The sequence below is a fragment of the Lynx rufus genome, unplaced genomic scaffold (assembly GCF_022079265.1).
Source record: "Lynx rufus isolate CCGP_SWC_20201006 ecotype Redwood Valley unplaced genomic scaffold, mLynRuf1.p SCAF_3, whole genome shotgun sequence".
Classification (NCBI taxonomy): Eukaryota; Metazoa; Chordata; class Mammalia; order Carnivora; family Felidae; genus Lynx; species Lynx rufus.
Genome location: NW_025814845.1, coordinates 128,875,314 through 128,901,484, shown reverse-complemented (window position 1 = coordinate 128,901,484; position 26,171 = coordinate 128,875,314). Strand labels below are relative to the sequence as shown.

At 41.3% G+C, this 26,171-nt stretch overlaps 1 protein-coding gene across 1 annotated transcript; it reads left to right on the top strand.

The window, feature by feature from the left end:
- Positions 1-215: 215 nt before the first annotated feature.
- SFRP2 (secreted frizzled related protein 2) lies at positions 216-8,015 on the top strand. Its single transcript, XM_047091473.1, has 3 exons — positions 216-894; positions 3,267-3,347; positions 7,395-8,015. The coding sequence occupies exons 1-3, from the start codon at positions 396-398 to the stop codon at positions 7,697-7,699; spliced, it is 885 nt and encodes a 294-aa protein (XP_046947429.1). The 5' UTR covers positions 216-395; the 3' UTR covers positions 7,700-8,015.
- Positions 8,016-26,171: the final 18,156 nt, after the last annotated feature.

Sequence of the window (26,171 nt, the reverse complement as noted above, 5' to 3'; positions counted from 1 at the left end):
AGCGCGTGAGGGGCATTCTCAACGGAAAACAAGACCTAGAGAGTAGTGACCAACCCTCCTCGGATTACTCTGCACTGGCTCCTCCCTTTCTTCCCCCCTCCCCACCTCCAGATTTGCATAAAAAAGGCCAAGAAAACTCTGGCTGGGCCCCAGCAGTGGCTCACTCTGCTCCCCCGGGTCGGAGCCCCCCGGAGCTGAGCTCGGGCTTGCAGCGCGAAGCTGAGTGGAGAGCTTCTCGCCCGCACAGTCCTCCCGGCGCCCGGCGTCTCGGCCGCCCGCTTTCCAGGCCCCCCGAACCGCCCAGAGCAGAGCGAGCGAGCCGGGACGAACTCCGCCCCGGCTGCCTCCCGCTTCCCCGGCTCCGCTCTCCGCCCCCCGGGGGTCGCGCGCCCACGATGCCGCAGGGCCCTGGCTCGCTGCTGCTGCTCGTCCTCGCCTCGCACTGCTGCTTGGGCTCCGCGCGCGGGCTCTTCTTCGGCCAGCCCGACTTCTCCTACAAGCGCAGCAACTGCAAGCCCATCCCGGCCAACCTGCAGCTGTGCCACGGCATAGAGTACCAGAACATGCGGCTGCCCAACCTGCTGGGCCACGAGACCATGAAGGAGGTGCTGGAGCAGGCGGGCGCCTGGATCCCGCTGGTCATGAAGCAGTGCCACCCAGACACCAAGAAGTTCCTGTGCTCGCTCTTCGCCCCGGTCTGCCTCGATGACCTGGACGAAACCATCCAACCGTGCCACTCTCTCTGCGTGCAGGTGAAGGACCGCTGCGCTCCAGTCATGTCCGCCTTCGGCTTCCCCTGGCCAGACATGCTCGAGTGCGACCGTTTCCCCCAGGACAACGACCTCTGCATCCCCCTCGCGAGCAGCGACCACCTCCTGCCGGCCACCGAGGAAGGTAAGCCTTTCCCCCATATTCCCCGCTTCTTGCCCCCACCCAGCTCCATTAAGGCTTTCCGTGGGGATCTCGAGGCCCACAACCCACATCCCGATGTGTCCCCGCGAGGGGTACCAGTCCCAGGTGAGGCAAACGTTCTTCTTGCTGTAGTTTGTCCTCGTGACAAATTTGAGACACCACACACACACACCCAAGTCTCTCATTCCCTTCTGAGTTACACCAGTTGCTCTTAGAGACAGTTTAAAAAAAAAAAAAAAGCGAAAGAAAAAAGAAAAAGCGAAGGACTGAAAGGCATTTTTCCCCCTTAGAGATGCACAGTTAATTTTAAAGGAGATCGCACTTTTGAGATCATTAGAAGTGGTGCTGTGCTGTGCTCCTTGCTCAGCCTCCCGCAACACGTTCTCACCACCGGGCAGGATTCTAGGCAGGGAAACATTCTCGTGCAGGCACGATAGCCAAAACGCATAGTCATTTAAGGTATTTTTTGTTCTCTGTCGACTTAGGTTTTGGAAATAAAAGCCGGACTGGCTCGCGGAGCATGTTGAAATTGAGCGCTGGTTGTACTTACTGCTCAGTGATCTAAGGAAGAGGGCATAAAGGGCATCTCCAGGCATTTTTCTATCACTAATCATCTTATATCTTAGGAGTGGTTTTAATTAACTGGAGAAAATCATGCAAAAGAGAGTTTCCCAGGTTTCTAGAAAACAGAGGGGGAAGTTCCTGTGCAAAAACCATCAAAGCAGTGAAAACCTCATGGGTTCTTGATACTCTTCCTGAGAGAAAAACATACACAATGTGTCTGAGCTGATTCAGGTCCCCTGGGGATGGAAAGGGAGCTCCTTCATCCCTTGCAGGGCTCCAGCAGGCTCTACTTTTCAATCTCTAATTGTTTTCCTATAGCCATCACTGGTTAAAGAAAATGCACAGTTGTTCAGCAATCTTTTCTGGCAGGCACCTCCAGTTTGCAATCATCTTATTGGTTAGATTTCTAATTTATTGCAAATGTTTGGCATATTTCAAACATTTGTCCAACATATACCACAGACCAACCAATACAGGTTAGTAACATTTTATATACATTCCTAGAGCTCCTAATTGGAAATGTTTCATTTTGTTTGAGTGAGGGGAATTAAGGACAGTTTTATGTGTGTGACTTTTGTTTTTATTTCTTTCCACCACCAGCACCAACATTATAAAGTACATTTCTCCAAATCGCCTTCCCCCCTTCAGAATAAAAGTTTATGGTCTTCAAAACATGCTCTGCAATTTTTCTAATTTGATACATATCTCTGATATCTTGAGTCACATAAAGTTTTTTTCTGTGAAAATTCAATTTCATATGAATGAAAATCAAACTTCTCCTAAATTTTGAACACAGCACTAGCACAATTACAAATGCAAGAAAGGGAACAGTATGTTTTCTCTCCCCCCCCACCCCCACCCCCACCCCCACCAGCAGGCTCTCTGATCATCGTGCTAGTGCATATTCCTACATTTGGTCAGACCCCCAGAGACAGTTAGCTTCAATTATGATTCACTTCAGGAAAAGCTTTAGGTTTTTTGCTTGGTTGGTTGTGTTTTGGTTTGGGGTTTTTAAGGGGGTGGGGGGTTGTTTGTTTCTGACAGTTTGAAATGGAGAAAGAGGGGCAAGAAGAACCCGCACAGGAAGGAAGATAACCATGAAATAAAAGCAGCTTAATTCAACCACAGACTTGACAAAAAGCACAAGGGTGATACAGAAGCGGTTAGAGCAGGCTATTGTAATTACCGAGGTGTGTTTCAAGGTGGGAAGAACCGGTATGTAACCCCTGCAACACTAGCCACCTCTCCCTGTCCAGACTTGAAAGTATCCTGAAGTGGCCTTCCTGAGACGCAACTCTGCTGAAGAGCCCAGCAGAGGCTGAGCCACGCTGGTGTCCTGCAGCCGAAAAAGACAATCTTTTGGCTATGTTTTGTGGTAACCAATTTTCCAAAACCCCTCCAGGTTTCTTCTGGTGCTTTGTCCTCAGAGAAGCTTTGGGAACAACTTTGAATTTCAGAGACAGAATCTGTCTCAGGAGTGAGGAGGAAGAGCTAAAAAGCCAAAACCCATCCCAGTTAACTGTCCACTGTGCCCGCAAACACCCTTTTTGCAGGGAGGGGGGTTGACCTGTCATTTCTCAAACACAACTATAGGCATTCTTGTTTTGCCCATGAGAAAGCAGGAGTCACAGAAGACTTTCCTGGGAATGAGTGATCCTTTTTCAAAGAGGCAGAAGCTGGGGTCTTACAGAACAATTGCTACTGTGGCCTGGATAAGCCCCTTTGAGTTGTTTACAAACGCCACCTGCTGTTCCCTTTTAAGCAAACTTACTAACTTTTCACATTTCTAGCTCCAAAGGTATGTGAAGCCTGCAAAAATAAAAATGAGGATGACAACGACATAATGGAAACTCTTTGTAAAAATGATTTTGGTAAGTAATATACCAACAACAAAGATTTCACATACAAAAGCTTTATTTGCCAGTACCACTTACAGGTACAAATCATTAAGATGTTATTGGATAAGACTTGGGTAAAATACTATCATAGCTGATCTTTCCCAAAGTCATCTAACTTGCTCTATCCCAGTTTTCTCCCTCTGTAACTATCTTGCCTGAGTTGTATCTTTTTAGGTGAGACTCATTGTTCTGTCTCAGTCAAATACTGAGAATTATTCAAATTAGGACTTTTGAATGGCACATTTTTCATTTCACTTTGGCTTTTTCTTGCCAATAAGCATGATCTTGGGCCATGTTCTTTCACTCACTAGGTATGTGTGCCAGGAATTAAAGCATGTAAATATTAGCCCCAGCAAAAACAGACTGAAGGCATTAAGTTAGCTAGATATAAAAGTTTGTTCCAGCATCAAATAGAAATATTTTTACCTTATTCATAGCCCATAATTCTTTGCTCCTCTGCATTCTATCACTAGTGACTATGTCCAAGGTATAGGCTAATAATTTGAGGGGAGGAGTTCCTTAAATTTAAAAAGAAGAAAAAACAAAGATTAGGAATTTACTTTGGCAAAATATATGAAAGGTGCCATGATGACATAGTGCTTGGAGATAATAATGTGTGTGATATGTTACCCAGATTCACAGAGGGTGGGTCACGACCCTTAGGAGAGTATTGTATGAGAAAAGAGGGATGAACACTGTCCACACAGAGCTTCATCACCACCTATCCACTGTCCTCAGGGCTCTGAGGTAAGGGCCAAGCCCAGCTAGACCCAGAAATCAGTGCTAACTTTGGAGTCAGAAATGGCCATGAACGTCACCCAGACATTCCCTGGGACATTCATGTTTTCATCCTATTCCAAGAGGAGACACCTTTTGATGTGTGTGAGAGGCTGGTATCCCTGAAAAGTATTTGTTCAGGCAGAAGGCGCCGAACTCACCGGCGAGCAGATATAATCCCTGCTCTATCAAACAGTAATGGATTCTAACTGATCTGTATTAACATTTCTATATACTCAACAAAGTCCTTGAAACTGAGAGAAATTACTTCACCACCCACTTTTGGGAGCTACCTTCCCACTCTCTCCTTACAACTTGCCATCCCAGCAATCTCAGACCTGTCCAGGTCCCTGAAACTCTGGAAACAGTCCAGTCCCTGTTCCTTACCATTCCAGTCTCTTCCAGAAGTGTCCTGGGTTTAACCTTAGCTGATCCCAGATCAGCCACAGTGTGAAAAACTTCACACTGCCAAGGAAGAAAAAAAGAAAGGAGGCGACCCTGAGTCCCAACCAGTCTGTCCCCTCAGCAAGAACCACAAAAGCGATGATAGGGTTTCGTATGTCTATATTTAAATATATACAACTCTAAGTAGTAGAGGGCAGGCAGGCGTGCGGGTAGCAGCGGTCTCAGATCTCTAGAGCCTTACCAAACACATTTCTGAGCTTCCATGATAAAAAGATTTGATTAAAGGCAAAAAAGAAACATAATTTTAACAAAATTTACACTAAAATGTTTATAAAATGTCATTTCCTTCTGGCAACTTATGTCCTTTGCATTAGATTTAATACAGATCTCTCTCCTGACTTTCCATGAAAAAGCTAGTTATATCATGGGGCTCTAAAATGATTGAAATGTAGGCATGTGCACATACACACACACACACATATTAATGCTTGCTTTATGGCTTCCCTCACAGAAGACCCCCTTCCTAAGGATGCTGTATCAAGACCTAGCCCCTCCCCCAGAAAAAGTGTGTGTGAGAGTGTGTGTGCGGGGGGAAGGTATGTCCTAGTTTTCTCGCTCCTTAGAGGAGAAAACCTTTCAAAACAACATGGATATCCCTGCATGTAAGGTATCACACACACATATTACCTCACAGCTTTGTTTTCTATTTTCCCACATTAATTTTGTCTCTAAAGAGATAATGAACCGTGAATTATAGGAAGTGTTATAAGCAGTATTTCATATTGCCTCTGTACTTTGGAAAGTGATGGAAGGGTAGAAGGAACAAGGGTAGAAATCTGATTTATTTAACTTAAATAATCCACAAAAGCATCACACTCTTTCCCCACTGCACTCCTGAAGTACAGGGAAAATACAGAATGCCTCCTAGCCCAGAACTGCCTGCCCATGCATACAACCTATTGTTGGATCAGACAGTATCATTACCTCTGCCTCCTACCACTTCCTGCATCCCCATTCGCATCTTCCAGGGCAGAAAAAGTTATTTTGGGGCTTTGATTCCCTATATTTGGTCCCAGCTGAAAATTCAGGGAGGAAATGCCTGGTCCCATGGTAAGCTTCTGCGAAGTTGATTATTTTATAGCTAGAAAAAGATGAGTAATAAATCTTCCTCCTGGTTAAAAGTAATGGTTTTCTGATATTTAGAGATCAAGAATGTTTATTTTGACCAGGTGCTCTATCACACATGCTCTATCTGTGCTATAGACAAACTTCCAGGCAACATATAATCACTTCTCCCACCATGCATCTTTCCCACCCCCAACCCCTTATGCAGAGGCCACAGGAACGTGTGATCTTTTCATGTGACTTGTTCCATGACGTAAGTCTTATAAACCCTGAGAACTCAGTACTATGGTTCAGATGTACATCAGACAAAATAATGATTGGCCAAATCACAGCATCTTTGATTTATCTGGTTAAGTTTCAGTCATTTCCTGGTGGGCTGGAAAAGCCATGGTTACTCAAATTCCCTTTCTGAAACAGAGAGAGAGGGAGGGAGAGAGAGATCCCCAAAGTAGTTATAGACACACACACACACACACACACACACACACACCCCTCTTCCTCTGTTACTAATAATATACTGAACTCCATCAAAATCAGGAAGTGTCACTGGCACATCATCTATACGGAACACTTAATCAGTGTCATTAACAGTCTTAGGACACATTACAGTTGGGGATGTTAATGCTGTAACCTGGACCAGAAATTTGATGCTGCCTTAAGAAATCACAGTGGTATTAAAGAAGGGGGTTTGGGGACCATGGTTCCGAGAACTAGACTCAGCCAGGACACAACCTAAGTGGGTGACCTTGTGTAAATCACTAACTTCTCTGGATTTCAGGTTCTTTGTGTGTCAATAAGAGATTTTAACTGGATGATCCTTTCCAACCTTAAAATTTTACCCTTTCCCTGCCTTCATGGAGTCTTGAAATTTAATTCTAGCATGTATGTTTGTAGGGTTTTCTTTCCCAAACCAGATTGTTCATGACTGTAAAACGTGTCTTTTATAGTAAACCATTTACTTTTGGTCTTAGCATTCTAGTGAGTCCACATATCCACTTTGGAAATGGTACATATATGATCTGCAAATGCCTCGGCCTTGGACAAGCAAAAGATAGCAGATGAGAGTGAGATCTTCAGAAAAGCACTTTTACAGCTAAACATGTTGTGGTCTTAGAGTCTTGGATATTTTTTCTCTTAGTTGCTTTACCAAATCAAATGCAGCTGTAAGATCAATTCTCCTTCCCTGTAGTCTGTTCTTTAGAAAACAATGATTGTGTGATATAATTTCCTTACAGGTTTGTCCAAAAACCTCTCCAACGTAATAAATTGAGTTTAAAGTTTATGGCCACAGAAGGATCACGTTTCACCTAAGACTCAGGCATTTCTTTTCATGCTGAAGTTTCCAATAGGGGAAGTCATTTGTTGAGGAAAGCACGAACCACATGCAACCTACATACAAACACAAGAACACAAGGGTGAGGAAGAGAAGTTAATTAATTGAGTCCCGCTAAGAGAATTTTGAAAGGATGGCTGATTTGAAATAGAGTGCCTGGCAAACCCTTTGAGGCTTTAGAAATGAAGCCACCTGCTGCCCCCAGCCCCCAGCCCCCCACACCTCAGCCCCTGACAGTCTCATTAGTTGCAGGAAGCTCTTCTTCCCTCCCCCAGGCCAAGTCAACAAATATGCAGTGGAACGGGGTGAGGAAAGCCCCCACTCTATACTTTATTCCCTTATTACAACCAGTGTGATTCTGTCTCCTCCCGTCTTCATAGCACTGAAAATAAAAGTGAAGGAGATAACCTACATCAACAGAGATACCAAAATCATCCTGGAGACCAAGAGCAAGACCATTTATAAGCTGAATGGTGTGTCTGAAAGGGACCTGAAGAAGTCGGTGCTGTGGCTCAAAGACAGCTTGCAGTGCACCTGCGAGGAGATGAATGACATCAACGCGCCCTATCTGGTCATGGGACAGAAGCTGGGCGGGGAGCTGGTGATCACCTCAGTGAAGCGGTGGCAGAAGGGGCAGAGAGAGTTCAAGCGCATCTCCCGCAGCATCCGCAAGCTGCAGTGCTAGTTTGCCCCCAGGCCAGCTCCAGGGCTAGGCTCACCATCTCCGCTCTGGGTCCTCAGCTCTCATTCCCCAAGCACAGGCTCTTGCAGCTCCAGCCCCCGCCTGGAGCGGTTTCCCTCGCCTTTTGCACGTTTGCACCCCCCAGCATCTCCTGAGTTATAAGGCCTTAGGAGGCCTCGGGAAGGGGTAGCTGTTTTCACATAAAGGAAAACCCCACCCAGATCATGTAGAAATGTTTAAACTAATAAAATCATGAATATTTTTATGAAGTTTTTAAATAGCTCGCTTTAGTGTTGAATAGCTACAACCGTGACTTGGGTCTGATATTTTTGGTTTTCTGTTTGGTTTGGGTCAGCTGTTTTTCACTTTCTGCTAAGGTTGCCATAACGTGCAAATAGCTTCATTTTTCAATGTGGCCCAAACTGTTGTGGGTCACAAACCTCGTTGAGATAAAGCTGGCTGTTATCTCAACATGTCTCGGCTCCAGCCTGAGACTCAGAGCCTAAGTCTTAAAATTCACTTGTCATTTCACAACCTCATTGGGAACTTACAGCAGTAGCATGTTATTACATTTCCAGGTAGAGTACTTCCATTTATAAAGAGCACAATAACCATCACAGCACGAGTTCTTCAAATAAAGGGCAAACAGACAGATTTCATAATTGACCTGAGTACTTTAAGCTTTGTTTAAAACATTTTTTACTTAATTTTGCAAATTCAACCATTGTAGCTTACCTGTAATATACATAGTAGTTGACCTTAAAAAGTTGTAAAAATATTGCTTTAACCAACACTGTAAATATTTCAGATAAACATTATATTCTTGTATATAAACTTTACATCCTGTTTTACCTACTGCTTGTTTTCTGTCTTTTCTTCTAAATGGAAGGAAATGGGAAGGGTGACGTACAGAGTGGTCACTTCCCCTCTCCTGAGGCCCAGCCCTCCCACAGTTTAAAATGTCTTGTTTCTCAGGTGACTCAGGAAAGTGTCTCCCCCCTACACCACCTGGGCCTTGTGCCCCACATCTCACACAGATTTTTACCACTGCAGGCCCAGTGGGGAGGCAGCGATTTGCAGGCTTTACAAAGGACTTTCCTCTTTTTGTCCCTTCTCAGCAGTTCAGCTGTAGCTATATGGTAATCCTACTTTAAAACTAAGGTTCATGAGCTTGAAGTTGTGCTTTCCCTTTCCCGAGATTTTCATAATGAAAATAACCATTGCAGGATGCCTGGGTGGCTCAGTCTGTTGAGCATCCGACTTCGGCTCAGGTCATGACGTCGCAGTTCACAAGTTCGAGCCCCACGTCGGGCTCTGTGCCGACAGTTCAGAGCCTGAAGCCTGCTTCAGATTCTGTGTCTCCCTCTCTCTCTGCTCCTCCCCTGCTGGGTCTCCCTCCTTTCTCTCTCTCTCTCTCTCTCTCTCCCCCTTTCGTTCTCTTTCTCAAGAAATAAACGTCAAAAAAAAGAAAAACATTTCAAAAAATGTTAGCTTCTTCTCCACTTAAACTTTAACCCTTTAGATAAAGAGCCATGATTTGAGGAATATCCACTGAAAGGCAGGGGCTAGTGAGAGGACAGATAGACATCCATCCACAAAATGTCCCTGCGAATGCTTCATTATTTTATTTGGAAACCTCCACAGAAATTCTATTAAATGAAGACACTATGGCTCAGAGGAGTTAGATGGCACAGCTCATAAGAGACAGAGCCGGGGCTGAAACTCAGGGCCTTCGGATGACAAATTCTATCTACTCCAGCTAGGACTGAAATATAGAAACATGGTGGCACTCATGTATTTAGCAAATAATTATTGGGAATCTGCCACGTGACTTGCCCTATTCTAAGTGCTGGGGTACATGCATTAGTCTTGGTTCTTATGGAGCTTGTATAAGGGACGGAAACAAAAGAAATAACCACAGTTATGATTATATATTTATAACTCACCAGTTATATGCAGTATAATTACAGTTAATATGTAAGAGTAACAGTATCCCCATCAAATCTGAATTTTTTACCGGCATTCATGTGAAGCCTTCACTGATAACATTTTACTGATTTACTTTAAAAGTGTCCTGAACATACATCCATGACTTCTCTACAGTACTTAAAGCTCTTTTGGCACCAAAAGTCAATACAGCCCACTACCTCGGCTACAGGATTCCTACAATCCCTTCCATTTCCTCCAAGTTGCCACGTGACTGCTTCTCATCTGATTCCACAAACTCGAGATACAACCCTCTCTTCCTACAAGGCACCTCTGGACTGGACCTGAAGGGAGATGCTCACGGATCAAGGCTAACACTCATTTTAAGCATTTGGAACAGAAGACTACCGACCCTGTAAAAAGCAAAAAAAGAGAAAGAGAAGATAAAAGACAAAAGAATGGAAACAGTAAACCAAGGAATTAGGGATTAGAAGGGGGAAATATGTACAATGCATCAAAAACTAATGGAAAGAAATAATTTGGAAAAAACTGATCTACCTGAATGCTCCCTCTCCAGTTAAGTCAAAAGCCCCTTCCTATATATATAACAGGAATCAAAAGCCTCAGCTCTGAAGAGCAAGTGAATGCCAGACATGGCTTCTTTCAGTCATATTTTGAGGCATCAGCAGCTCAGGCATCACTCCAATGTCTGCATTCTGCCATACGTGCCTCTCTATGGCCTTTCCAACGCCTGTTCCCATCTTCCATGAAGCTATGAGCCAATGAGACATGCTTAGGCAGAGCACGTAGGTTTTGGTTTGATTTTTCATTTTGTTTTGCATGATGGTTCAAATATATATGAAATACATGTTTATCATTATTATTCTTGAAATAATCATGATTGTATTCTTAATTTTCCAAGTATCAGATTTCTTTCGTTGGCATATGAAAACATGAATGTCCATCCACTATTGGAAAAAGAAAGCAAGTAATCAGAAGACACTGAATTTCTGTGCTTCCTAAGATGATCCATGATCTATCAGTAAACTGCTAAAATGTCACAAGTAGGAGATCAGCTGAAACAAAAAGTTAAAAAATAGGAAAACTATGTATCTACTATGCATGCAATTCCTCTTCCCTTTTCTAAATAACTTGAGAAATGAGTTGAGCAAATCTATAGAAGTATTTTGAGGAGCATTTCCTAAGTGCATGAAGGACAAAGTTTCTATCCACATGCACAAATTGATGTACTGAAATTCATAGGGTTAGAAAGAATCCATGCTATCTAAGAGCACCCTCCATTCCTCATTGCAAATTCTGTCATCAAATGATAATTTGACTGGATTTTTTACCTTCCAACTCTTATTTACCATCAGGTTTTCAATGTTCTTGATGAGGGAAGAGGGTCACCTTGAAAACCAAATCCAGGCATATGTATCCCTCATGCAGTTACTACAACTGGATTATGATTATGATTTTTGCCCATGAAACACAGTGCATAACAACAAACTAATTCATTAACTCATCAAAGATTCACTGAACACGAACTGTCACCATTAATGTATTCATTCAGCAATATAGTGAATGCTTTCCTGCATCCAGGCAGTGTTCCATGTGGTGAATACAGTGATTCAGCCCTCCTTCAGCTTATATTTTGAATTAGGAATTGGATTAGGCACCAGAGATAGAGATGGGTCCTACCCAAAGGGAGCTAACAATCCAATAAGGGGAAGAAGCATATAAACAAATAACTCCAATACTCTGTGTTAAGAGGGAGATGTGCACATGCCCAGGGATGGCACAGAGGACAGAGTGGTTAACTCAGGTACAAAACAGAATGTTTGGTTCAGGTTGAGCTTAGGATCAGGGTAAAGATGCTTTCAAGGAAAGAACTTTCAGTGAGTTGCACCAGAATATCTTCTATTAGGAGAGAGCCTTAAAATTCAGTATTTATAATCAGTTTTACACACTGGCCAATCAACTACACTATTGTGCAATTATCATGCTGAAGGTACTGTTCTCGACACTACCAGTAACCTAGCATAAGGTCCATTGCTTTTATAATCCATAAAATGCCAAAATTCTCAAATTACAAAACAATGGATCAACATTTAGCCCAGAAACGAATAGCAATTCAACATAATAAAAATTTTTTGAAGCAGTCCATGATTGTCCAGAATGTGAGGCAGATAGGTGAGTGCTACAAAAAAAATTTCAATTACTAAAGGTAGCAGCCCATACACACAGTGCTAGAAGAACAAATCAAAGGACTTAAATGCCACAAGATGTCCCAGTACAGAGTAATAACAATCATTTATTTAACAATCCAGGCATTCTGCTATGCTATGAAATGAGCAAAGTACTAGAACTTAATAACTTGGTCCCCAGTAGAAGTACACCTAAAAACCTATTCATTCACTCCTGCCTGCATGTGCTGTCATGTGCACCTACACACAAATGTAGCTCTGTCAGAAAATCTTCTAAAACTGTATAATTTAATGGATATCGAAACAAACCACTTGGCCAACTAGAAACTACAGTACAAGTGGAAAACACCTTGGGGTAGCTTTTGAAATTCAGAGAGACCTAGGCAATATAATTATTTTCTGCAAACCTGACACCATTCAACTCTAAAATAATAAAGAGCGACTACTCTATAAACTATGCCTAAGCTCAATACATTTTCATCTGTCCATCCTCAGTTTTGAGGTATAATTCTCAGACCTTGTTTCTGTATAAGGACATATCCACAGCAGGAAGGAGCACCAGTCTGCAGCCAGTCCTAGTCCTAACCCCTACATGCCCCTCTGTTCCACCAGCTCACCATGCTTTTCAGGTTCTTGGGCACAATGGGTTGCTCTAGTTGGTATGGGCAGTCAGAGCCTGAGTGGTAGCAGCTCAGGCAGATGGGAGGAAGAAATGGAGCCATAAATACCATCAGCCCCTCCTTTCTTCCAAAGAGATTTTTCCACCTCCAAAGAAAGACTCAAACCCTCTCCTCACTGGGCTTCTCCAACAACACCAAGCTTCGAGTCTGCAGCAACCCTAGAGCAGAGAATTCATTCAATTATTCAACAATCTCACACTGAGCAACCTACTCTGTGCCAGGCGCTCTCTTAGGTGCTGAGGTTCCAATGATGACCAACACACAATGGGCACTCTGAAGAAGCTCACAGTCTAATGTGACACATACATGTGACAGACAATACTGAGACCCAAATTTCTCCAGACCTTCCTGGACACAGTCTTTCTGAGTCCCATTTGTTCTTCAGGGCACAAATAAGTTCACATTAAAATAACAGTAAAATCAAGGGGTGCCTGGGTGGCTCAGTCAGTTAAGCTATCTGACTCTTGATTTCGACTCAGGTCATGACCTCACAGTTTGTGGGTTTGAGCCCCTTGTTGGGCTCCACACTGGCAGTGCAGATTCTGCTTGGGATACTCTCTCTCTCCCTCTCTCTCTGCCCCTCCCCTGCTTGTGCTCTCTGTCTCTCTCAAGATAAATAATTAAACTTTAAAAAAACAATAATAGTAAAATAAAAATGTCCAAACCTAGAAACTTTCACTGGAGAATTCTACCAAACATTTAAAGACGAATTGACACAGGTTTTATACAACTTTTTCCAGAAAGTAGAAGAGGGGATGTGTCCCAATTCATTTTACGAAGCTAGTATTGCCCTGCGCCAAAACTAGACAAAAAACAGCAGGAAAAAAGAAAACTAGAGACCAATATTTCTCATGAACTTAGATAAAAAAATTCTCAACAAAATATTAGCAAATCAAATCCAACAATGTATTAAAAGAATGATACACTACAACCATGTTAGATTTCCTCAAGGTATACAAGGCTGGAAAGATATACGATGTTCCCACATTGGAAAACTCAGTATTGTAAAGATGTCAAGTCTCCTCAAATTGATCTATAGGTTTAATGTAATTATTATTTCAAAATCTCAGCAAGCTTCTTTGTAAACACTGACAGCATTATTCTAAAATTTATATTGAATGGTAAAGGCTCTAGAACAGCCAGAAAAATTTTGAACAAGACTTAAGTAGGAGAAATCATTCTTCCCAATGTTAAGGCTTACTGTTATAGCTACACTAATCAAGACTGTGTGGTCCTGGTGGAGAAACAGACATATGATCAATGAAACAGAATAAAGAACCCAGAAATGAACCCATACAAATCTGCTCAATTTTTGATAAAGTTGTAAATGTAATACAATGGAGTAGGAATAATGTTTTCAACAAATGGTGCTGGAACAATTGCATATCCCATTGGCAAAAAAAATAATAATCTAAACCTCACATTGTATACAAAAATTAACTCAAAATGGATCATGGACTTAAATGTAGAACATAAAACTATAAAAGTTTTGGGAAAAAACAAAAGATAAATTTATGTTTTGAAGACCTAGTACTTGGCAAAGAGCTTTTGGTACCAAAAGCATAATCCATAAAAGGAAAAATTGATAAATTAAATCTCTTTAAAATTTAAAACTTTTACTGTCCAAAAACTACTGTTAAAAGTACCTCAAGTCATGACATTGTACACTTTCCATGTCTTACAATTTGTCAATTCTGCTTCAATAAAACTAAGGGGGGAAAAAGAACCTGTCAATAGAATGAAATGATAAATTAAAGATTAGAGAAAATACTTGCAAACCACATATTTGACCAAGGATTTGTATCCAGAATATATAAAGAACTGTCAAAACTCAACAGTAAAAAATCACAATGCACTTAGAAAATGAGTGAAAATACGTGAACAGACATTTGGTGGAAGAGGATATACATATGGCTTTGATGATGTCTGCATGGGCACGGGAGGAGGGGGGTAGTAGTCATGCCCCGGATATTGGTCCCAGGTCCTAGGCAGCAAGGGAGACTTCTTGTAGTATTTAATTCTTTGATGGGCAAAATATTGTGTTTAGAGTGCCAATAAAGCAGGGGTTCCAAAACAAGACAAAATGAGAAAAGCATTTGATTTTTGATATTTAAATTTTTTTAAGCATCAAAACAGTTAACATAGTAAGTATACTTACTGACACTTTTTTTTTTTTAATGTTTATTTATTTTTGAGACAGAGAGAGACAGAGCATGAACAGGGGAGGGTCAGAGAGAGAGGGAGACACAGAATCTGAAACAGGCTCCGGGCTCCGAGCTGTCAGCACAGAGCCCGATGCGGGGCTCGAACCCACGGACCGCGAGATCATGACCTGGGCCGAAGTCGGATGCTCAACCGACTGAGTCACCCAGGCGCCCCTACTGACACTTTTTAAAATAAGAAGGAGAGGCACCTGGGTGGCTCAATCGGTTAAGTATCTGACTCTTGGTTTTGACTCAGGTCATGATCTCACTGTTTTGTGGGTTCAAGCCCCATGTCAGGCTAGGAACACAGAGCCTGCTTGGGATTCTCTCTCTCTCCCTCTCTGTGCTCCCCTCCCCCCGACTCACACTGTCTCAGTCTCTCTCAAAATAAATAAGTAAACTTAAAAAAAAATAAGAAGGAAAATTAGGAGGTGGTATGAAGAGGTCATAATACCCTTTTTAGTTTTTCATACTTTTAACAGTCTTAACACTCACTAGCTACTGAAAATGAAAGGGGAGAGGTTCTGAGTGTAGCATTTCCTGGCCTAACTCCATTAAACTCGTGTCCAATAGAGGACTAGAGTAAGAACACTGGCCTGTGATGCAAGGCCAGAAAAGGAAAATTAAACTGAAAACCGCCCCCAAACCAATAAAGTTACCCCCTGCCCAGCAGAGCCTGACCACCTCCATAAATCCTGAGCAACTTATGATGATATGAGAGAGTTACCTCGGCAAAGGAGAAAGTGAGAGAGATGTGCAGAGAGGGGACAAAGAGGAGAAATTGACAATCCAACAATACTAGTGACTCGAAAGCCTCACTTTCAATTAGTAGATTGGACAAATACTCAGAAGTTCAAGAAGGAAACAGAAGATCTGGACAACACTAAAGCCAACTATATGTAACAGACATCTATAGAACAATCCACCAAACAACAGTAGAATATACATTTTTCTCCAGTTGTTATATACATGAGCCAAGATGGCCCCTGTATGTTGGCCCTTATGTTGTTTATTCTTTTTCACAGCAAGTTGGCACCATCAGCTCAAAGCCAAACTCAAATTCTTACATATCCAATTGCTTTCAATATAACCAAAATAATCATATTTTTAGCCATTTATAACCCACTTGTTTTGCATACCCTGCAAAACTACACCAAATATCTGCTAGCCACAAACCTCGTGGCCATAAAATACCTCAAACCGCTGATGCCCTTTGGTGCTCTCTGACTCAGATACTCCCCACTTCCTGCTGAATGACATCCTCTAAACACATAAGCCCCCCTCCATTCCCCTCTTCCCTGAGAGTTCCCTTTCCCTCTTCCCCTTTTAGCCGCCTGCTGGGAGAGACTTCCCCTCTCTTATAACCCCAGCAAAATAGGGCCCAATAATATTATTGTGCAATACTGCCATCTCATGTTCCTGTCTTTCCTTGATCAGCCCTGAAATCCTTGAGCTCACCACCCAAGTGCACAGAAAACATTCTCCAGGACAGACCATGTGTTAAGCCGTATAGCAAGCCTCAATACATTCAAAAGGACCCAAATCATGCTAAGTATGTTCTCTAACAATGATGAAACAAAACTAGAAATAAATCACAGAAGGAAACTTGGGAAATTCACAAATATGTGAAAATTAAACAACACATTCCTAAATGTGTTTGAAATTTAGGTGAATGAAAACTAAATCTCGATGTACTAAAAACAAATGGATGCAGCTAAAGCAATGCTCAGAGGGAAACAGCTGTAAAGTCTACATTAAAAAATGAGAAAGATCTGGGGCGACTGGGTGGCTCAGTCAGTTAAGCATCTGACTCTTGATTTTGGCTCAGGTCATGATCTCAGGGTTCACAGGTTAGAGCCCCGCATTGCACTCAGCGCTGACAGCATGGAACCTGCTTGCAATTCTCTTGCTCCCTGTCTGCCCCTCCTGTTTGTTCTCTCTCTCTCTCTCAAAATAAATAAATATGAAAAAAAAAATGTTTAAAGGAGAAAGAGCTCAATTCAATAATTTAACCTTCTATCTTTAAAAAAATAAGAGCAAACAAGGCCCAAAAAAAGCAGATGGGAAATTATACAGATTAGAGCAGATAAAATTGAGCACAGAAAAACAATAGAGAAAATAAAAGCTGATTGTTTAAGAAAATCACCAAAACTGACAAAAATTTAGCTAGACTGACCTAAATAAAAAGGGAAAAGATCTAAATCACTAAAACCAGGAGTAAAAAAGGAATATTACTACCAACTCACAGAAGGTAAAGAATTGTAAGGGAATACTATGAAGAGTTTTAGGCCAACAAATTAGACAACCTAAGCAAAACTGACAAATTCCTAGAAATATACAAAATACGAAAGCGGACTCAAGAGCAAATAGAAAATCTAAACAAACCTGTAACAAGTAAAGACACTGAATTATTAGTTAAAAAAAAAAAATCCCACAAAGAAAAGCTCCAGCCCAGAGGGTTTCACTTACGAATTCTAAAAAATATTTTACTTTTTTAATTGTTTATTTTTGAAAGAAAGTGAAAGAGACAGAGCACAAACAGGGGAGGGGCAGAGAGAGAGGGAGACCCAGAACTGGAAGCAGGCTCCAGGCTCTGATCTGTCAGCACAGAGCCTGATGCAGGGCTCAAACTCACGAACCGCGAGATCATGACCTGAGATGAATTTGGATGCTCAACCTCCTGAGCCACCCAGGCACCCCACTAACAAATATTTTAAAAATTAACATCAGTCATTCACAAACTCATCCAAAACATAGAAGAGAGGGAAACACTTCCCGGTTCATTCTGTGAGGCCAGCAGTACTGTGATTACTATAACCAGACAATCACAAGAAATTACGAGCAAAGAAGACTACTGGCCAATACATTTTATGAATATAGAGGCAAAAAAACCTCAACAATCCAGCAGCATATTGAAAGAATTATACCATGACCAAGTGGGATTCATCCCAGGAATGCTGACTTGGTTTAACATGAGAAAATCAATCTATGTAATACACTATATTAATAGAACAAAGCACAAAAACCACATGATCATGATCGTATCAAAAGATAACAGGTAAGCACTTGAGAATGCCTAAGGAAAGAAATGGGGGGGGGGCATGGAGAGTGAAGAAAGGAGGGAAGGGAAGGAGAGAAGAGAGAACAGGGAGGAGAGGAAAAGGGAGGGAAGAGATCAGGAAAGGAGAGAAGAAGAAAGAGGGGAGGAGACAGGAGTGGAGGGGAGAGAAAGAAAGGGAGAGAGAACACAAGAATCCAGATTGGAAAGGAAGAAGTAAAGCAACTACCTCTATTCATAGATGACATGATCTTGTATGTAGAAAGTCCTAAGGAATCCACTAAAAAACTATTAGAACTAATAAATGAGTTCAGCAAGACTACAGGATCCAAGTTCAACATACAAAATAAACTATATGTCTATACCCTAGTATTGAACAATTCAAAAATAAAATTAAGAAAATGATTCCAGGGGTGCCTGGAGCGTTGAGTCTCCGACTTTGGCTCAGGTCACAATCTTACAGCTCGTGAGTTCAAGCCCCACATTGGGCTCTGTGCTGACAGCTCAGAGCCTGAAGCCTGCTTCGGATTCTGTGTCTCCCTCTCTCTTCACCCTTCTTCCACTTGCACTCTGTTTCACTCTCTCTCTCTCTCAAATATAATAAACATTAAAAAAATTAATAAAAAAATGAAAGAAAACAATTCCATTTACCATAGAATTAAAAACAATAAAGCATTTTGGAATAAATGTAACAAAATGCAAGATTTGTACACTGAAAATTACAAAACATCATTGAAATAAATTAAAGAACTAAATAAAAAGATCCCATGTTCATGAATTGGAAGACTTAATATTGCTAATACAGCAATACCCCCAAATTGGTTTATAGATTCAATACAATCCTTATCAATATTCCAGATGCTTTTTTTTTTTTTGCAAAAGTTGACAAGCTGACTCTAAAACTCTTATGAAAATGTAAGGCATCAAAAAATAGCTAAGACAGCCTTAGACAACAAAAATAAAATTGGAAGACTTTCAAAACTTAATACAAAGCTACAGTAATCAAGACAGTGTAGTACAAGGACAGACAGACACATAGATCAAAGGAACAGAATTGAGAGTCTAGAAATAAACCATTATATTTATGCAAATGATTTATGACAAGTGTGACCAAGGTAATAATTCAAAGGGGAAAGAGTAGTCTTTTCAGCAAATGAAGAAAGGACAACTGGGTATCAGCATGCAAAAGAATGAAGTTGGACCTCTATCTCATACCACATACAAAAATTAACTCAAAGTAGATCAAAGATCTCCCAGTAAGAACAAAAACTATAAAACTCTTAGAAAAAAAAAAAAAAAACCATGGGAATAAATCTCTACTGCCTAAGATTAGGTGATGATTTGTTTCAGACATGATACCAAAAGCAGACATATAAAAGAAAAAATAGATACTTTTAGAACTTTTGTGCTTCCAAGCATGTCATTGAAAAAATTAATAAAAAGAAAGTAGACAGAATGGGAGGAAATCTTTGCAAATCATACAGCTGGTAAGTTAACTGGTACCCAGAATACACAAATAACTCTTAAAACTCAACAATAAGAAGACTTGTGACCCAATCTTAAAATGGGCAAAGGATCTAGACATTTCTTCAAAGAAGATATACAAATGGCCAATAATCACATGAAAAAGATGTTCAACGTTATCAGTCATTAGGGAATATAAATCAAAGTCACAGTGAGATACACTCCATACCAACTAGAATGGCTACAATCTATTAGTCAGATAATGACAACTGTTGGTGAAGATGTGGAAAACTCAGAACCCTCATACATTGCTGGTGGGTTGTAAATAGTACAGCTGACTTGGAAAACAGCTTGACAGTTCCTCAAAATCTTAAACATAGGGTTACTATATGACCCAGCAATAGCACTCCTAAACATATACTCAAAGAGAACTGAGAACATATATCCACAAAACTACTTTTATATTATATATATATAATATATATTATATACAAATATATATAATTTATATATTTATATACATAAATTTATATATAATTTATAAATATATAATATAATAAATAATATATATTATATATTATATTAATAATAATATACAGACAATATATAGACAGTATATAGACAAAACGTAGTATAACCATCTAAAGGAGTATTATTCAGCCATAATAAGGAATGAAGTACTGATACATACTACAACATAGATCAACCTCAAAAATGTCATGCTAACTGAAAGAAGCCAGACACACAAAGGCCACATATTGTATGATTTCATTTATATGAAGCACCCACAACAGTAAAATCTACACAGACAGATCAGTGGTTGCTAGGGGATGGAGGAAGTGGGAAATGGAGAGTGTCTGCTAATGAATGAGTTTCTTTTGGGGTGATGAAATGTTCTGGAATTAGATAGCAGTGGCAATTGCTTGTTTTGTGAATATACTGAAAACCACTGATTCATACACTTTGATTCATGGCAAATTGTATGGTATGTGAATTATATCCCAAGCCTGTTAGCGAAAAATGTCAGATGTCCCAGGGCACCTGGGTGGCTCAGTTGGTCAAGCGTCTGACTTTGGCTCAGGTCGTGATCTCACAGTTCATGGGCTCGAGTCCCGAGTCGGGCTCTGTGCTGACAGCTCGGAGCCTAGAGCCTGCTTTGAATCCTGTGTCTCCCCCTCTCTCTCTGCCCCTCCCCTGCTTGTACTCTGTCTCTGTCTCTCAAAAATGAGTAACCGTTAAAAAAAATTTAAAAAGTCAGATGCCTCAAGGCTTAAAGGTCATACACGAATGTGTGATAGTTGAGTCTTGAAACCAAATTTGTTTGATTATAAATCCTGTTGTCATGTCAACTATACTCCTGGACCTCCTTCCTTTCTCACGATACAGGCTTTCTGGACACCCTTACTCACTCCTATAGAGTTCACCACTGTCAAGCACCAAATCTCTCTCTCTATCCCTAATTTTCTTCTCGAGTGAGTTTGTCTCTGTGGACAACTCTGCCTGCATGGCCTAGAGATGCTTCAAAAGCAACCATGTTAAACCAAATTTAACTTCACCTTCCACAAACTTTTCCCCCATTCATGAATATCTCTTACTGGTGGTATTTTTCATGGGCTGGTGTCCCCTCCAGTCCTCAAGCCATTTAAAAAGCAAAGATGATCAACCTACCCCAAGCCCAGTAAATGATCAGGATTTTCATGCTTCTGTTACCAGCTCCAACTATTCTCTTTGATGATTCTTCACTCAGATGACATATTAGCAAAAGATTTTTCACTCTCATTTCACTATTAATAAAGCCGTAAATGTATACTTTGAATATGAACACAATAGCAACTAAGGGGAGGGGCGCCTGGTTGGCTCAGTTGGTTAAGCGTCCAACTTCAGCTCAGGTCATGATCTCACAGCTCTGGGTTTGAGCCCCGTGTCAGGCTCTGTGCTAACAGCTCAGAGCCTGGAGCCTGCTTTAGATTCTGTGTCTCCCTCTCTCTCTGCCTCTTCCCTGCTCATGCTCTGTCTCTGTCTCTCTCTGTCTCTCTCTCAAAAATAAATAAACATTAAAGAAAAATTTTTTTAGGGGAGCCTGGGTGGCTCAGTCAGTTAAGCATCTGACTTCAGCTCAGGTCATGATCTCACAGTCTGTGAGCTCGAGCCCCGTGTCAGGCTCTGTGCTGACAGCTTGGAGCCTGGAGCCTGCTTTGGATTTGTGTCTTCCTCTCTCTCTCTGCCCCTACCCTGCTCATGTTCTTTCTCTGTCTCAAAAATAAATAAAAACATTAAAAAAATTTTTTTTTAATTTTTTTTTTTAATTTTTTTTTTTAATGTTTATTTATTTTTGAGACAGAGAGAGACAGAGCATGAAGGGGGGAGGGGCAGAGAGAGAGGGAGACACAGAATCGGAAACAGGCTCCAGGCTCTGAGCCATCAGCCCAGAGCCTGACGTGGGGCTCGAACTCACGGACCGCAAGATCGTGACCTGAGCTGAAGTCGGCCGCTTAACCGACTGCGCCACCCAGGCGCCCCAATTTTTTTACAATAGTAACTAAGGTGAAAAAATAAAGACCCTCTCTCCAAAAAACTCTAGAGAGCCAGTAGTATAGGCAGGACCCAATTCAAGTATTACAGTGCATTGAGACCACACAATGTCCTTCTCCACGTTTCTAATAGGGTAAAACTTCCTTTGAGTCGTTCACCTAAAGTTGTCCCCCAAACTATGACCACCTTTATGGATATTTGTAAGATTCAGAAAATCTTAAACTAGTAAAGTCTAACTTCCCTAAATTACCCTCTAACTATTGTATCCAGGATGGCTTCTAAAATTTTCCTTGAGACCAGAACAAAATGTGTCTAGTGTAAAAATTAAACATATACAATCTTATGCCAAAATATTAAATTTTCAAAAGGCATTAGACAACATGCCCAGCATGAAATTTCTGTTTATAACCATTTGGTAACTTAGAATAATTGAAATCCTTCCCAAAGAAAAATTGACATCAACAACAAACATCAAAAACACTGATATTCCATTTTTCTGATATTCTAAAATAAAGTAAAAAAATAAATAGATACGTGTTTTATTTCCATGCGTGCACTATTTCAACTATTTATATAGTGTGCCAGGATTACTGCATTTATAGAATACATTAGAAAAGCAACTCATCTCCAACACTCATGGATGCCACATATTTTTAGAGTTACGTGGCTAAACACCAAAATTTATGCTCATTCATTATAAGAAGCAATAACAGGTAGAATGGAACAGACTCAGGCCTTACCCTATACACTGCTTTCCTTCTCCTAACCACAACTCAGCATCTCTAAGAGTTGGTAAAAGTGTGTCCCCCTTCTGATTAACAATGACACATTATAAAATAAATAGTAGTTGGGGTGCCTGGGTGGATCAGTCAGTTAAGTGTCCAACTCTTGATTTCAGCTCAGGTCATCATCCCATAGTTCATGGGTTCAAGCCCTGTGTTGGGCTCTGTGCTGACAGCTGCAGAGCCTGCCTGGGATTCTCTGTCTCTCTCTGCCCTTCCTCTGCTCTCTAAATAAATAAATAAATAAATAAATAAATAAATAAATATTAAAACAAAACAAAAGAAAATATAGTAGTATATGCACTGCATGGAATTATGTTAAGGGCACAATTTAAGCCTCTTTTTGCATTTTAAGTTTGTATCCAAATCAACGTACAGAGATCTCAATGGTCCTGTTATGGGTAGATGGCAAAAGTCTGTGGCCACAGTGACAGCAGCCCCTTCTTCCTGGACTAATGGATGTCTGCAGGTAATGGGCTAACTCCTGTCCTCACTCTCCCTCCATAAGCCAGGAAGAGGCCTGGGGCACAAGCACAATCACTGGAAATGGGAGTGTAAGGCCAGGAGGGTTTATACTCACTGGAAGGCTTTATACTCCAGCAAAACAAATCTGTGTCTACTTGTTATTGCTTCTATAACTGATCTGTTTCAAGCTCCCAAGTAGGACAAATATCTAAAGTCAAGAGAAAAGAGGCACATTAGTATTTTTCTGCTGTGAGAATGTGACTTTTGCAGAACAGAGGTGCAATGTGATCTTGGCAATTAACCTGAGGTGTAGGAATTGGGAGGGCAAGGCCCTGGTCTCATCTGGAGATGACAAACACAGCTTCCACTCCAGGACCAAGTTTTCTGCCCCACTCCCCTACCCCCCAAGCAGTGGCCTCCCACACAACCCAGGGGTCAGGGAGCCAACGGAGCAGTGGTTGCTGCTATACATTCTTAGATAAAGCAATTCATTTCTTTAACTTAAATGTCTTCACCTGTAAAATGTGGGCAGTAACACCTGTCACTGGGGCTCATTCTGAGGATTAAATGATATCAGATACATAACATGTTCAGCCCCGTGTCTGGCACACTGTGGGTGTTTGATAAATGTTAACTCCTTTTACAGTTAGGACAGTGGAGACTGGTTTGCCTGGCCCGACTGTCTGGCTTCTAACTTACTAAAGATGAGACTTCTGCAAGCAGGCACCGGGAAAGGAAAACAAGGAGAGGGGAAGGCAAGGAGCCCCATCAAGGATTTAAATGTGGTTTTCCCTCCTACTGAGAGGGCCCCTGAACTCAATAAATGAGAATGACCCTAGCTGAACTTCTGAGCTTGAAAGCCTAGTTGGTTTTTAAAAGGGGTTCTTCTTTTTAAGATCAATTGTTCAACAGAACTAAAAAGCTTGCCTTCAGAAGAGGCGCACTCCTAAAACCTACAGGGTAAACCACGGAAAAGCAGGAATGTGCCATGCCTCTATAGAGAGCGGGTAGCCCCACACAAGCTGTTGTCTGAACACTGTGACTCTGCTGCCCCCCCTATTCCGAATGAACCAGAAACCTGAGAATCTGAATTAAGCTCCAGCTAACATTACTTAAATGAACCGGCTGTGACAGGAACCTTAAACCACATGTCATTTGGTCGTGGGGCTGCCCTGGGCCAACAGACATTGGGAACAGGGCTCCCAGCTCACACAAGGATTGTGTTCCAAATGTGCATTTGGAAGGCCGTAGTTTGAAAGGCAGAATGCACTTTCCCAAAGAAGTGATGTTATAAATGGTGATGCGGGCCCAAGCCAGCTCACAAAACTCCACATTATCATAATATAGCTAGACTCTGTACATTTCAGCCAAAAAAAAGAATAGTGGTCAATAATATCAGAATACTAATAATTAAAGAATGAGATAAGCAATAACGTTGAGGCTCTTTCATTCATCTTGAGGGGTAGTGTTTAAGCAAAGGAAGATTTAATTAAAGGATGAAAAGGTCTATCCAGGAAGGCCGAGAGGCCAGGGCAACTGGGGCTGTAGTCAGGAACCCTAGCAACTGGGAATCAGACTAGCTTGCAAGATTTCTACCAATACTAAGAGGTTAGTGTCTGCACCTGAAGGCCACCCTAGCACCCAAGAGGGGTTAGCTGGTGGGAGTGACTGAAAAAGAGTTAGCCGGAGTGTCTCTATGCAGCCATTTCAGCAACCAAGGTAGGACCTAGCTTCAGTGTCCCTCTCCTTTTAGAAACCATTACCCCCATTTATGACCCAGTCTGCCCCGACCCCAGGGATCACAGAAGTGGAGAGCTTTTGGTGCCTCTTTCACACTGATTTCTGAGATCAAACTCTCTCAGACACTCCCATCGCCTGGATGGTTTGAATTTGACATCCTACCCCCGGTTAGACTGACTGTAAGACTGCCACCTCCTTCATGGCAGGGAGGTCCCACAGTTGTTTGGACTGTCTCCCTCTACCACCCTACCCCATGTGACCAGTACCACACCTGGTTACAGACATTTGAAATCACTCATTCTAGCTGGGAGGCTAAGGATCAACTATATATTTTTATCTGTAAATATGAAAAAAGACATGAGAAAAGAGGAAAGGAGAAAATTGAAAAAGAAAGTTCCTTGAAAAGGACCCCTTTGTAAGACAATAGAGCAGACTTCTGTAAGATCTAACCATTAGGTGGCACCATCAGCCTAGGGCAGTTCAGTTGTCCTGGGAAGGACAGCAGAAAGGGGAAAAATCAATGAGTGCTGGTCAGAAAGTGGGTAGGAAGGCTGAAGGCAGGCACTTTGCAATAAGTAATTTAAAATATACAAGGCGTTCCTGTGAAGTATGCATTTTAGATTAACTCGCATATACATAAATGTAAAAATTAATTCCCTTAAAGTTACAAAAACATCTCATAATTTTATTTCTTAAAATTGGTTTATACTCCTTGCCCACATTCTATTGATTTACACTTTTTACAAATTAATTTCTAACAGTTCTATCTTTTCCTGAGCACTAATTCTTTGACAGGTAGATATATGCAAATACATTCCCTCGGTCCATGGCTTGCTGCTTTTTAATGTCAACTTTTTATTGTACAGAAATCAAAAATTTTTAACATAGACTAATTGACTAACCTTTTCCTTTATGATTTGTTGTTTCTGAGTTTTGTTTAATATATTTTTACCACCTTGGGGTGACAAAGATATTTTTTTTAATTGTCTCCTTAACTTTTGCTTTTTAAACCACCTGTTCTGTCTTGGCATAGCAAGCTAATTACTAATTGTCCATCCTTTCCCTGCTGATTTGTCAACTCCTGTCATAAAAGCAGCTTCCTGCAAACGCATGTGTCTATTTGGGGGCTCTCTATTCTGTTCCATGGGTCTATTTCTCTATTCCTGCACCAGACACCATACTAACTCTAATTTTAGTATTTTCTAACTCTTCTTGAATCCACCTCTTCTTGAATCCACCTGGTTTTTGAAACACCTTTATGACATCAGCTTATTTTCTTCAGTACATCATTACAATCGCCTCAGGGCTCTAGGTCAAGAGATGACAGAAGGATGCGCGAACTACGGCTCATATGCTGAAGAGATTAGCACTAAGCGACAGGAATGCTGTTCGTCTATTCCAGGATTTATGAGAGTCA